Source organism: Dama dama, chromosome 25 (assembly GCF_033118175.1).
Source record: "Dama dama isolate Ldn47 chromosome 25, ASM3311817v1, whole genome shotgun sequence".
Lineage (NCBI taxonomy): Eukaryota > Metazoa > Chordata > Mammalia > Artiodactyla > Cervidae > Dama > Dama dama.
The window spans coordinates 71,169,830-71,182,378 of NC_083705.1; the positions used below are offsets into that span (position 1 = coordinate 71,169,830).

The 12,549-nt window shown below is 39.6% G+C and overlaps 1 protein-coding gene across 1 annotated transcript; it reads left to right on the forward strand.

Moving 5' to 3' along the window:
- Positions 1–3,453: 3,453 nt before the first annotated feature.
- Positions 3,454–6,376, forward strand: LOC133046510 (cofilin-2-like). The gene has a single exon (XM_061129350.1). It carries the CDS (start codon positions 3,526–3,528, stop codon positions 3,973–3,975), a length of 450 nt encoding a protein of 149 aa, XP_060985333.1. The 5' UTR covers positions 3,454–3,525; the 3' UTR covers positions 3,976–6,376.
- The last annotated feature ends 6,173 nt before the right edge of the window (positions 6,377–12,549 follow it).

The window sequence follows — 12,549 nt, forward strand, 5'->3', positions numbered from 1 at the left end:
CAAGCTCTGGGAATTGGTGATGGACAGGGAAACCTGGCGTGCTGCGATCCATGGGGTTGCAGAGAGTTGGACACAACTGAGTGACTGAACTGAACTGACAGCATGAATGAATCTCAAGAACCTCAAGAAGAAACCACACACACACACAAATTCAGTCCATTCTGCATGGAAATTTAAGAAAAGGTAAAGTCTTGATAACACAAATCAAAACAGTGGCTGCCCAAGATGGATGGGGATCAATAGAAAGGGGTTGGAAGGGAACTTTCAGGGTGATGGAAACATCTGTCTTGATTGTTGCAGTCATTGATCAAACCTCATTGCATTGTGTGCTTAAGATCTGCATGTGACATAGAGAATAAGTATTGGAATAGGTTGGAATATTTATATAGAAATTAATTCAAGTAATATTAGTGTTAGTCATTCAGTCATGTCTGACTCTTTGTGATCCCATAGACTGTAGCCTGCCAGGAATACTTGCCATTCCCTTCTCTGACTCAGGGATCGAGCCTGGGTCTCCTGCATTGAAGGCAGATTCTTTACCATCTGAACCATCAGGGAAGTCCTATTTTTCCCTAACGGTTCATGAAACATTTCATGAAATGAAACATTCATTTCAAAAGTACACATTTGAAAATCAAACCATATGACGTTTTAACTTCAGGTTGAAAACGCTTTTCTGAAATCATATCATAACATGAGTAGGAAAATAATAGTAAAACCACTATGAAATAAAGGAACATTTAAAATGTTCCATTTAATATAAAGTATGTGAAAATAAAATTTTTTTCCTTGTACTGATAGATACCAAAATAAAAGGTGAAGATCAAAAAAGGAAATAATAATAAAAATAATTTTAAAAGTGAAATAACAATTTTAATAATAAAGTTCCAATCACACAGTTCATTCAACAAATTTTATGTGAAAGTAAATATTTAATTTGGTTGACCTAAAGTATAAGTATAATCAAATAATGAAGTCATAGGTCTCTCTAGGAAGTATACAATTCAAGTAATAAACTCCCAAGTCCTTTAGAGATAGGCTCTTCCTATGCCTGTTCTTCATGTTCACTCAGTGGTCTCCTCCCAGAATCATAGAATCCTGACTCTGAAAATTCTTTTCAGAGGTTTTCTTCATAAGGGTCTTACAAACTGATTTCACCTGGAGACGTGACTGGGAGACCTTTTCCACATCGACCTCAGGCAGCAGTTAACCATTCCACCCTGAGTGCCCAGGTGCCCCGTGATGTCCACGGATTCTCCAGGGAGAATAAACATATGGTGAGCTGGGACAGCTACGTGTGACTGTACCTCTGTGACACTTCCCTGGCCGAGTAATCACATACAGGTTTGATCATTCCTGCTCACTCCTGAGAGGAGGTACAGACTGGTCATGGCTCTTCTTGATGCTTCTGACGTTCGTGTTCAGTAGAGGCCTCTCCAGAAAGGCACGTGTGAACCTAGAGGCTTGATTCCTCTGTGGGTTTAAGCACTCATTATCCCATTTCTGGTGCTGCAGTTCTTTTTGTGTCTGTGTGCTCATGCATTTGATAATGTCAACCTAAATCAAAAGTGAAAAATGCTCCTGACCTTTGTTTGCAAAGAATCTGATTTGTTAATTTGGCAGGAGTTCAAAATCTGAAGAACCAAGCAATTGATCTTGTAAAAGGTATAGGATGAAGTTTCTTTTAACATCATATTCTAAGACACCTGATTATCTAGTCACTCAGTTCACCTCGAATGGTTTAGAGAGAACTTCAAGGTCAGTATATACTCCCCTAAGTGCTGTGTGCTGAGTCACGTCTGACTCTTTGTGACCCCATGGACGTCACCTGCCAGGCTCCTCTGTTCATGGGATTTCATGGCAAGAACACTGGAGTGGGTGGCCATTTCCTAAGCCAGCAGGTCTTCCCAAACCAGGAATCGAACTGGGGTCTCCTGCATTGCAGGTGGATTCTTTACCAACTGAGCTATCAGGGAAGCCCTGTAAAATGACCATCAAGGAACATTTGTGCAAGATATTTGAACAGTGCCCCTTCCCAATATGACTAACCCCTGGTCTTGTCGGAATATGACCAAGCCATTACATTTGTGCCTGTAGTGTATATAACCATTATTTCTTGCAAAGTACTTGCACAGAACCATTGACAACCAAGGAAAGAAGGAAAGTTTTTATGAATGCAGGGTGATGACAGTACAGTCTCCCTCTTGTATCTGCTCCTGGACCCCGCTGACATGGACAGCCCACAGCACTAGCTGATTTTATATAAGGGATTTGAATATTCTCAATTTCAGTATCCGAGGGGGAGGAGGAGCATGGTTAGAAGATGACAGAAGATGGGGAGATGATGAGAAAAAAAAATAGAAGCGTTGACAAAGAGTGCACAGGGGAAATGATGTCTACAGCCTCATTTATCTTCCCTTCTTTATTTCTCTGTCCTCAAGACGTTCTTGTTAGGCATCCTACCCGAAAGCCTGGTCTAGAGCCCTCCAGGGACATCTAGACGGGAAGTCATACATCAAACTGACCCAGGAATTATTTTTTATACAATAATGATCTCATTAACACCGTCCTTACATTTTGTCACTGTTGGGGCTGATCATGATCTTTCAGAAAATTAGTGCCCTAAAGAAAGAATAAAAAATAGAAAGGAAGGGACAGAGGAAGTGGAGCTATTCTGAGAGGGCCAGGCAAGACTGAAAGAGAAGGTGATAGAAGTAAAGATGAGGGTGATTAGAGCATGTGCATTCCCAGGAAGAAGAGACGGTCCAAGCAGCAGAGCTGGCGTGAACAACTCAGGGGGAGAAGAAGCCCGTGTGCCATCTCCTGGGGCATCTGGAGGAGGCTTTGGCCAGAGCAGGACAGGCTCGCAGAGGTTGGGAACTGTTATCTTGGAGAGGAGGGATGGGGTCATTGAAGCTCATGGGTTCCGGAGTTAAGCAAACATAGACTCAGTAGTGTCTATTGACAAACACTGACCCTTTGAGCAGCCTTGAGTAGTGTCTTAACCTCCCAGGAGTTCATTGTAAATGGATGTCCTTGGTCACACTGCCTCTTGGGGCCCTGATAATTAAATAGGTTAATGTGCATAGGTAGCATCAGCAGGAGATCGTAATCTGGCAACAGTAGGTTGTTTGTTTATTTGCCCTTCCCTCCTGGGCCTTTCTATCAGAGGAATATAGAGGATGGAGGAGGCATGCAGTCAACTTTGAAGTCATTGCTCTGATGCACCCAGCCACACACCCTGAAAAGTGAGAATGACCCAGGCCAGTCCTTCCCGGTCTTGAATGGTCATCACCATGAAGATTAAGGCCCAACTGCCACGTGGGACACTGTCTCTAAAGTTGATGTAACTTGCATCCCAAGGCCAGCAAGCAAAGGCATCATCTAGGGCCCCGGCGTGGAGAGCGCAGCCTCCCGCGCGGCTCCGCGGGGCCCTGGACCTGAGGCCGCCATTTTAACCTGATTTCGGCCTCCAAGGCTTCTGGAGTTACAGTGAATGATGAAGTCATCAAAGTTTTTAATGATATGAAAGTAAGGAAATCTTCTACACAAGAGGAGATCAAAAAAAGAAAGAAAGCAGTTCTCTTCTGTTTAAGCGATGACAAAAGACAAATAATTGTAGAGGAAGCAAAGCAGATCTTGGTGGGTGACATTGGTGATACTGTAGAGGACCCCTACACATCTTTTGTGAAGTTGCTACCTCTGAATGATTGCCGATATGCTTTGTACGATGCCACATACGAAACAAAAGAGTCTAAGAAAGAAGACCTAGTATTTATATTCTGGGCTCCTGAAAGTGCGCCTTTAAAAAGCAAGATGATATATGCTAGCTCTAAAGATGCCATTAAAAAGAAATTTACAGGTATAAAACATGAGTGGCAAGTAAATGGCTTGGATGATATAAAGGACCGTTCCACACTTGGAGAGAAATTGGGAGGCAACGTAGTAGTTTCACTTGAAGGAAAACCCTTATAAATCAGTCAAGTGCCATCTGGATCTTAAGGAGCTTCCATTTCTCCAGCTCAGTCAATTGGAATAGTATTAGGTTTTTTTTTTTTTTCTTTTCCCACTGGGTCCTTCCAACACAATGAATGAAGGAAATACCATTCATGTAAGCAGCCTATCAGTGATTGCCATTAGACTGTTTAATACTGTTATTTTTATGTAGAACCCAAGGAATGCCTTCCCATCATATTTTAGCCAAAACAACTGGGTATATGCCTCCTTTGCAGCAAACACTACAGTGAATTGTGATTGTCAATGTGAATAGCTTAGAACACTACAAAGGGTTAAGCTAATTGAATGCCTTCAAAGTATTATCCACTGGTGAGATGGTAACTTTACTCAGTATTACTGATAGTTGCACTTGATTGCAGTTCTGTGAGGCTTGAGCATTCATACACCTCACCTGCCTTGGCAAGCCTATTTTTTTTGTGACATGGCAGCACGGATATAACACTATGCATTAAAAGCACTTTTTTTGTAATAAATTTAATCCCCCACCAAAAAAGGAATGCCAATTAAGTTGTGTTAACTGTGTCATCAGCTCATCCTAGTACCTCAGTGTTCATTCCTTTTTCCTGCGTATCTTCTTAAAAGAAATAGCTGTTATTAATGCCTTTTTTTCCCCATTGAGTGTACACTACTGAATACATGTAGGAGTTTTATGTTTACTATGTAAGTCTTGCAACACTAAAGATATTTTGAGTAGCAGTCATGATGGCAATTTCTGTATAAAAGAGCCTTAAATGGAACATTGTTTTTGAGATCAAACTCCCCACCCTCACAAAAATGGCCACGTTGCAATAAAAATTGTGGCATATTACAGAACGGTTGCCTTGTTTTCCTTGGACATTTTGCAAAATACCATGTGAAGCAACTCCTAGGGTAAACAGCTATTATTAATCTCTGCACTGGTCATTTAAGAATTTTTTTGTACAACATTCTTGCATGATATTTTCCAGTTTGTTGATTTTATTTGGTTTAAAAAATAATTCTAAAGCTAATATAAAATATTGTTACAGAGGTATACTTTTATAAGCTTTATTTATTTCCTTATGTATTAATATGGTGATCAGGAATTATTTTTTGCACTTTGACATACTCTTCAGTATCTGATTAGTTCTCTGGATAAATTAGCATAGTTATTTTTTTAATTCACGTTTACATTTCTAAGTAGTTGACCAGTAGAAGAAACAGGAAGCTCTTATTGCCTATTTGGTCATAATGAAAATAATTTATAAAATGTTGTCCTTCAAAAGTTTAATAATACTTCTCCTGTTTAGGGACTTTAATTTCAGCTACTATTTCTTAATATATTTCACAAATTAAAAAAAAAAGTTTATATAGCAGTCTTAAAGATTAGTAGTGGAATTTGGCTGTGGTCCAGGCGGCTCTCCTTATAGAGAATTTGATCTGTTCAGTGTGAGCAGTTTGCTGTTAGCCAGAGCTATTTATGGCAAACACATGCTTTTGTATCTTGTCATAGTTATCCACAAATGGCAAAACTGGACTTGATTCTACTGGTATGCAAAACAGGCATGCTATTAAGCAGTGGATTGTAGCTTAGAATTTAACCCCATAGCTCTGAAGAATGCTCTTATTAGAAAAAAGGAACTGAAAAATCCCTCCTTTTTCTGATGTCTGGAAGTAATTTGAGTTTAATTAGTTTTTTTTCCATGTTTTCAAAAGGTTTTTCAGATGAAAACAAAAATAGGAGGTAAATGTCTAGGTTTCCATTTAAAATTATATGAATGGCTTGGGAACTTTTGCACTGAGCAATTTTATTTCAGGCTTCCAGCTGTCCCTGTGAATTATCCTGGACATTTTGATGGCTTTTTGGTAAGGCCAAACTCTTAAGTAAAGCATGAGAATACTGACATATACTAAAGCATATGTGTAACTGATACTTGTACCATGAAATTTTTCATTATTTTCCTCATTCTAAAAAATAAGGGACTCTAAAGTTGTGCAGTCTCTTGTGTTTTTATAGCTGATTTCTCAACTTTTCTTATGTACCTCTTTAATTATATAATTTCAGAGGTTAAATATTGCTTTAAACTGTGGTACTTTGATTTGTTAGATTGACAGAACTGATACTAATATTAAGTTCATCTTTGAAATACATCTTTGTGCATAAAGCCAAAAATAATGATAATTAATGGTTCTTATGTTTCTTGAGACTAATTTGACATTTGAAATGATCATTTCACTTTACAATCATTTACATTTGAAACAATGTTCCAGTTAGCTTTAAAAGGTATACGGTGCTAATTAGTAAAATATCGAGGACAATATTTTACTGCTAGCTTGCAAAATTATAAGTGTTTAAAAAATAAAATATATGAAACTAAAAAAAAAAAAAAAAAAAAGAAAATTCCCATGATGAGAACTGGGTACCTGTGACTGATTCATGTTGATGTATGACAGAAACCAACACCATATTGTAAAGCAATTATCCACCAAATAAAACAAATAAATTTAAAGAAATGAAAAATAAAGTACCTCCACCATAACCCCCAAAAGAACTGGGGTCTTTTATGCTAGAATACAAAGATAGGATTTAGCACGTTTGCTTAATTTCAAGTTTTCTCAGTCATATATGTATGCATGATCAGTTGCTTCAGTCATGTCCAATTCTTTTTGACCCCATGTACTGTAGCCCACCAGACCTCTCTGTCCGTGAAATTTTCCAAGCAAGAATACTGGAGTGGGTTGCCATGCCCTCCTGCAGGGGATCTTCCCACACCAGGGATTGCATCTGAGCCTCCTGCATCTCCTGATTGCAGGTTGATTCTCTAACTCAGTCACCTGGGAAGCCCATCTCAGTCATATAAAGCCACCCAAACGCTTTTAACACATTAAAGTTATATTAAAAGTATACTGTCATTTCCTGCTGAAATGTAATGGAAACATGCTACAAAATCTAATGATAAGGAAACATATTCAAACTCTGTCTATAAGGTGAGGAATGTATACATTTTGTGTAGTTCCTGATACAGAGGTAGAATTGGATGTGCTTGTCCAAATACATAAGCCACACAAATTCATGTAGTCCCCAAACTGAAAAGAACTCACCCTGAAAACCAAAATGAATGAAAAATTGGATTTAGAAAGTTTGTATATTCAAAGAAAATCTTTGGGGGATACAGAGAAAATCGCTGAGTTGAGTTAGTCTTGCAGAATATGTATTGGAAGCTTGGGGCAGGAAAGTACAAGGGGAAATGCATGATGAGGGTGGAGCCCTCACGAAAGGAGTTAGCACCCCTAGGAAAGAGACCCACAGAGATCCCTCACCCAATCCACCATGTGAGGTCATACAGCAAAAAGACAGCTGTCTGTGAACTAGAAATTGGGTCCTCAACAGACAGAGTCTGCAGGCACCTTGACCTTGGGGGTCCCAGCATCCAGACCTGTGAGAAACAGATTTCTGTTTATAAGCCACTCAGTCTGTGGTGTTTCATTATAGCAGCTAATGGTCTAAGATGGTAGACTTTAGATAGATAGTAGATAGATCGATGATAAAACAGAGAGAGAGGGCAAAATACATTTAGAGGTTACTCAACATCTGTAAGAATAACATGAGACTGAATACTCAAAAGACTCCTTTTTTTTAATTTATTTTTTTAATGAAGGACAATTGCTTTACAGACTTCTGTTGTTTTCTATCAAACTTCAACATGAATCAGCCATAGGTATACATATATCCCCTCTCTTTTGGGAATACTCAAAAGACTCTTAATGAGCGTGTTTTTAATAAAAATATGACATGTGAAATTAATTTGAATAAACAATCAGAATACTTATTACTCATTATTATTTCAATTTTTAAAGTAAAAACACAAGCACATATATTATCATTGATAAACTAAGAATGGTGGAATTACAGACTTTTTATTCTCTTAAATTTTTTTACTTTCCATATTTTCTAAAATGATTGTTTTCCTTGTATAATATATTTTCTAAACCCTAAAATAACTAAAGCATTTGAAATTAAGTCAAGGACTAGAAGCAATAATGAGAATATTCTCATTATTTCCATAATGATAGTCATTCCATTTAAACACATTAAGGTATTACTTCAAATGTTCAGTGTGAATTAATGAGACATAGGTCATTTTTTTGACATGCTCACAAAACACCTGATAAGCACTTTTGCAAGATCTAGTTCAGTAATTAACTACAAAATAGACATTGCCTTGTAAGCAGAGATTTGAGATTCTGTTGGGAAAATCTCTAGGTCTGAAAGATAAAGGATTTTACTGCTTAACTGACTGAAATCCAAATGTAATCCATACCCAGCTGTCTAGCAGAAATTAAACTCCTTCTCTATCAGTAAGGAGGGAAGCAAAGAATGAAGCATAATGCTCTTTTAGTTCTCAAAAACTTTTCTTTAAATAAAAATTCAGAGAACTCCTTTGTGATCTGAAACCTATCAAGATGAATGGCTGGATTCTCTCCTGAGGCAGGCACCTCCACTTGATATAGGAAAAAAGAACCAGCAAGAAACAAGATGCAAATAACTTCATTCTGAGCTCCCCAGTTGCAAGGGCTGAGGCTTTGAAAATTTATTTGATAGTGAAAGATTATGATCTTGCTGTGTTCACAGTCTTCCCCCTTTCTCTGTTCTTTTTATTCAGGAAGAAACATTTTGCCTATGATCACTGACAATTTCTTCCCAGTCAATTTAGTTTTGGCTGCAGTAAGGACATATTATATATATTTGCACTGTATCAGCAACCTGAATCATGATAAACACTGTTCATTTTAGGATTAGGATAACTAATTAAATGGCTTGATCTCATTCATTCTTTATTGACTCAAGAATCAAATGTGTTGACCATTCAATATATTCTGAATTGGTTACCAGAGGGACTCACAGGATTATTCTTTCCTAATTCCTTATCTGAAGAGAAGATGTGGAGATTAAGTGATATATTTTGATTGTCATGTCCATGAGTTTTCCAGTTTGGATACAGGAAGCACTATGACATCCAGGTATAGCACAAGCAGATTGCAGGTGTATCTCTAAAGCCCCGGGAGGTCGGGAGCCAAGAACCACTGCATCCCTGTTCTTTCTGGGGTTATTGATAACACAAGTGTCTGCTTCTCTCTCTGCATCTATGTGACCCCCTCTCTCTCTGCAGTGAACTTGACTTTTTCTGACACATTTGCACCTAGTTCAGGCTTAGCCACCCAGCTCTGAAATGATATCATATCATAGGTCATTGTTCAGGCTCTGAGTTTCTTAATGTGAGATCATGAGAGAAATTCAGCATACCTCAGATTGGAATGAGAGTGATTGGGTAGAGAGCAGTGCAGGAGAAGACCGTAAGGTGTGGGGAATTGCTAATTTGGGGTGGGAGTGGGGGATGGAGTATGAGTTGGTTAAGAAGACATAAGGAAGCGAGGATACTTCTGATATCCCTAGAACAGTAATAATTTCCTAGGTCTATAATAATTCAAAAGTCAGCGCTGGCTGCAATGTTACATTCAGGTAAACAATTTGCCCATTAACTAAATTCCAAGTGTATCTGTCTAAAACATTAGGCCAATTTCCTGTCTGGCCTTATTAGTCATGTCTGTGTATTACGTATATATAAGCTAAGTTTCCTAGAAGTGGGCTTCCCTGGTAGCTCAGATGGTAAAGAATCTGCCTGCAATGCGGGAGACCCAGGTTCAACCCCTGATTTGGAAAGATCCCCTGGAAAAGGGAATGGCTACCCATTCAAGTATTCTTACCTGGAGAATCCCATGGACAGAGAAGCCTGGTAGGCTACAGTCCATGGGGTCACAAAAGAGTTGGACACCACTGAGGGACCAACACTTCCTAGAAGTTGAGCCTTGGAGGAAAGTTCTTGGGAGAGTGGTCTGATGAGAGAGCTCTCAAGTGAGGGACAGCAGGAGAAGACAGGGAAAGAAGGAGCGGTACAAAGGGGTCCAGACTGGAGAGGCAGTTCACCTGGGTTAATCAGTTTCACCAGGCATTCCCTATTAGGCAAAATGGCCAGGCCTTTGAATATCTGTGGCTATTGGTCTTTGGACACTAATGCCACTAATTGCTAGAGGAGAAGGGACATGTGACCTCAGGCCAAGGCAAATCTTGCCTCGCAGATGCAATACATCAGAAAGGGGGCAGCTGTGTGCCATTGGCTGCCAAACTCAGCAGCCAAAAGGGGCTCCTACAGCATCCCCACAGCATTCAGGGCTGCAGGACCTTCCAAACTTGGCCAAGGTTGCACAAAATGAAAGACAAAGTCAGGTTAGGTTATTTCAGTTTCCTCATCCTCGCCGTCCTGCACATCATTTTCTGGTGGTTGAGTTCTGCAACTTGCCCCAGAGCATTGGTCTCTGGTTGGTTCTCTCATCCATGCATTTATGGCCACAGACTCAATTTCTTTGGAAGCTAAGGTATCAATATCCAGCAGTCACATATGGATGTGAGAGTTGGACCATAAAGAAAGCTGAGCACTGAAGAATTGATGTTTTTGAACTGTGGTGTTGGAGAAGACTCTTGAGAGTCCCGTGGACTTCAAGGAGATCCAGCCAGTCCATCCTAAAGGAGATCAGTCCTGGGTGTTCATTGGAAGGACTGATGTGGAAGCTGAAGCTCTTAATACTTTGGCCACCTGATACAAAGAACTGACTCATTTGAAAAGACCCTGATGCTGGGAAAGATTGAAGGCAGGGGAAGAAGGGGATGATAGAGGATGAGATGGCTGAATGACAGTACCGACTCAATGGACACGAGTTTGAGCAAGCTCTGGGAGTTGGTGATGGATGGGGAAGCCTGGTGTGCTGCAGTCCATGGGGTTGGAAAGAGTTAGACACGACTGAATGACTGAACTGAACTGAAATGAAGGTATCAATCTAACAACTCAATGAACAAATCCAAGTTCTTATGTTTATGGGTGAAGATTAGAAGTACATTCCCAAAAAAAAAGAAGTACATTCCCAGAGACTAGGTTTTTCTGGTTACAATGAACGAGTAACAAATTACCCCAACATAAGTGGTTTAAAACAATGATCATTTATGATGTCTTATGGTCTCTGTGGGTCAGGAGTTTAGACGATGGATAATAAGATGGCTTCTTTCTGGTCCATGATACTATCTTTTATGACCTAAACTTGAAAACTGTACAGTGTTATTTCTGCCACATTCTATTGGTTGAGACTGTCATGAATAGCCATCTGATTTCAAAAGCTGGGAATGTTCAGAGTTCCACTCTTGATGGAAGCATGTTGACATCCTATTTTAAGAAAAGCATGAAAGGGACTTTCTTGGCAGTCCTGTGATTTAAGACTTCACCTTCCAGTTCTGGGGGTGTGGGGTCTAACCCTGGTTGGGAAGCTAAGATCCCACATGCCTCATGGCCAAAGGCAAAAAAAAAACATAAAACAGAAGCAATATTGTACCAAATTCAGTAAAGACCTTAAAAACGGTCTATATCAAAAAAGTTTAAGAAAAGCCTGAAGTATTGGATCAGTTTAGGGAAAAAAACAGTCTATTACTTGTATGTATTGATTCGTGCAATAAAAAAAATTAATGGAAATTTTCATATAAGAGGTTTGGTGCTAACCATTTTGACTATGGTTTTTTAAAATCAGTATCCCAACCCATGCTTAACAATGATGATGGCCCTCTCTGCTTCCTTTGTGGTTATGGTCTCTGACAGAAGGAAGGACAGTTGAAGAGAAGGCCAAGGCAAAAGAAAATGAAAAGGTAAAACTTAAATGCACTGAGCTCCAAGGATGCGTGTTGTTAGCGTATTTGTCATGTATTATTCACGACCAGCTCTAAAAGCCAGAGTTCCTTTCTCTTCTACTTGGGTACATTTATCCAGAAAATTCCAGAAAGTTCATGGCCCTAAGTGTCTCTTTGCCAATGGGTCTCAGATGACCAAGTCAAGCCAGGGTCACTCTTTCAGGCTCCAGCCGTGTGTGTGTGTGTGTGTGTGTGTGTGTGTGTGTACAGTCTCTCAATTGTGTCTCACTCTTTGCGACCCCATGGACTATACTCCTCCAGGCTCCTCTGTCCACGGAATTCTCCAGGCAAGAATACTGGAGTGGATTCCCAGGAGATCTTCCCAAGCCAGGGATCAAACCCAGGTCTCCTGCTTTGCAGGAGGACTCTTTACCATCTGAACCACCAGGGAAGCCTGCCATCTTATATATATATTACTTGTAGGCGAGGGAACAAGGCTTTGTTGGTAAGTGCCAGAGGAATTGTCAAGAGTGCTTTTCTATCAGTAAATCTTTCAGTCTTACTGCTTCGCCGCATTACTTAAGTCTGGCTGGGTCAGCATATATGTGTCTGGCAATCTTTAAACATTACCTAAGTAAGGGGAACACAAGGCTCTGAGTAGGATCACCTTTAATCAAGAATGAAATTCAGTGACACCCAAACAGCCGCTCAATCCTCTTTAGAGGAATGCTTGTTTTGAGGCCAAACTATTGGCAGCTGGCAACATCCCAGATCTAGACATGATTAAATTGTTGATTTTCTTCCAAAGTCTCCCTCAACCAAACCAGAGAGGGACCTAAGTGAGG

What these genes read in the sequence shown, in the direction of transcription:
- LOC133046510 (XM_061129350.1), top strand. Translation starts at nt 3,526, where the DNA reads ATGAAAGTAAGGAAATCTTCTACACAAGAGGAGATCAAAAAAAGAAAG.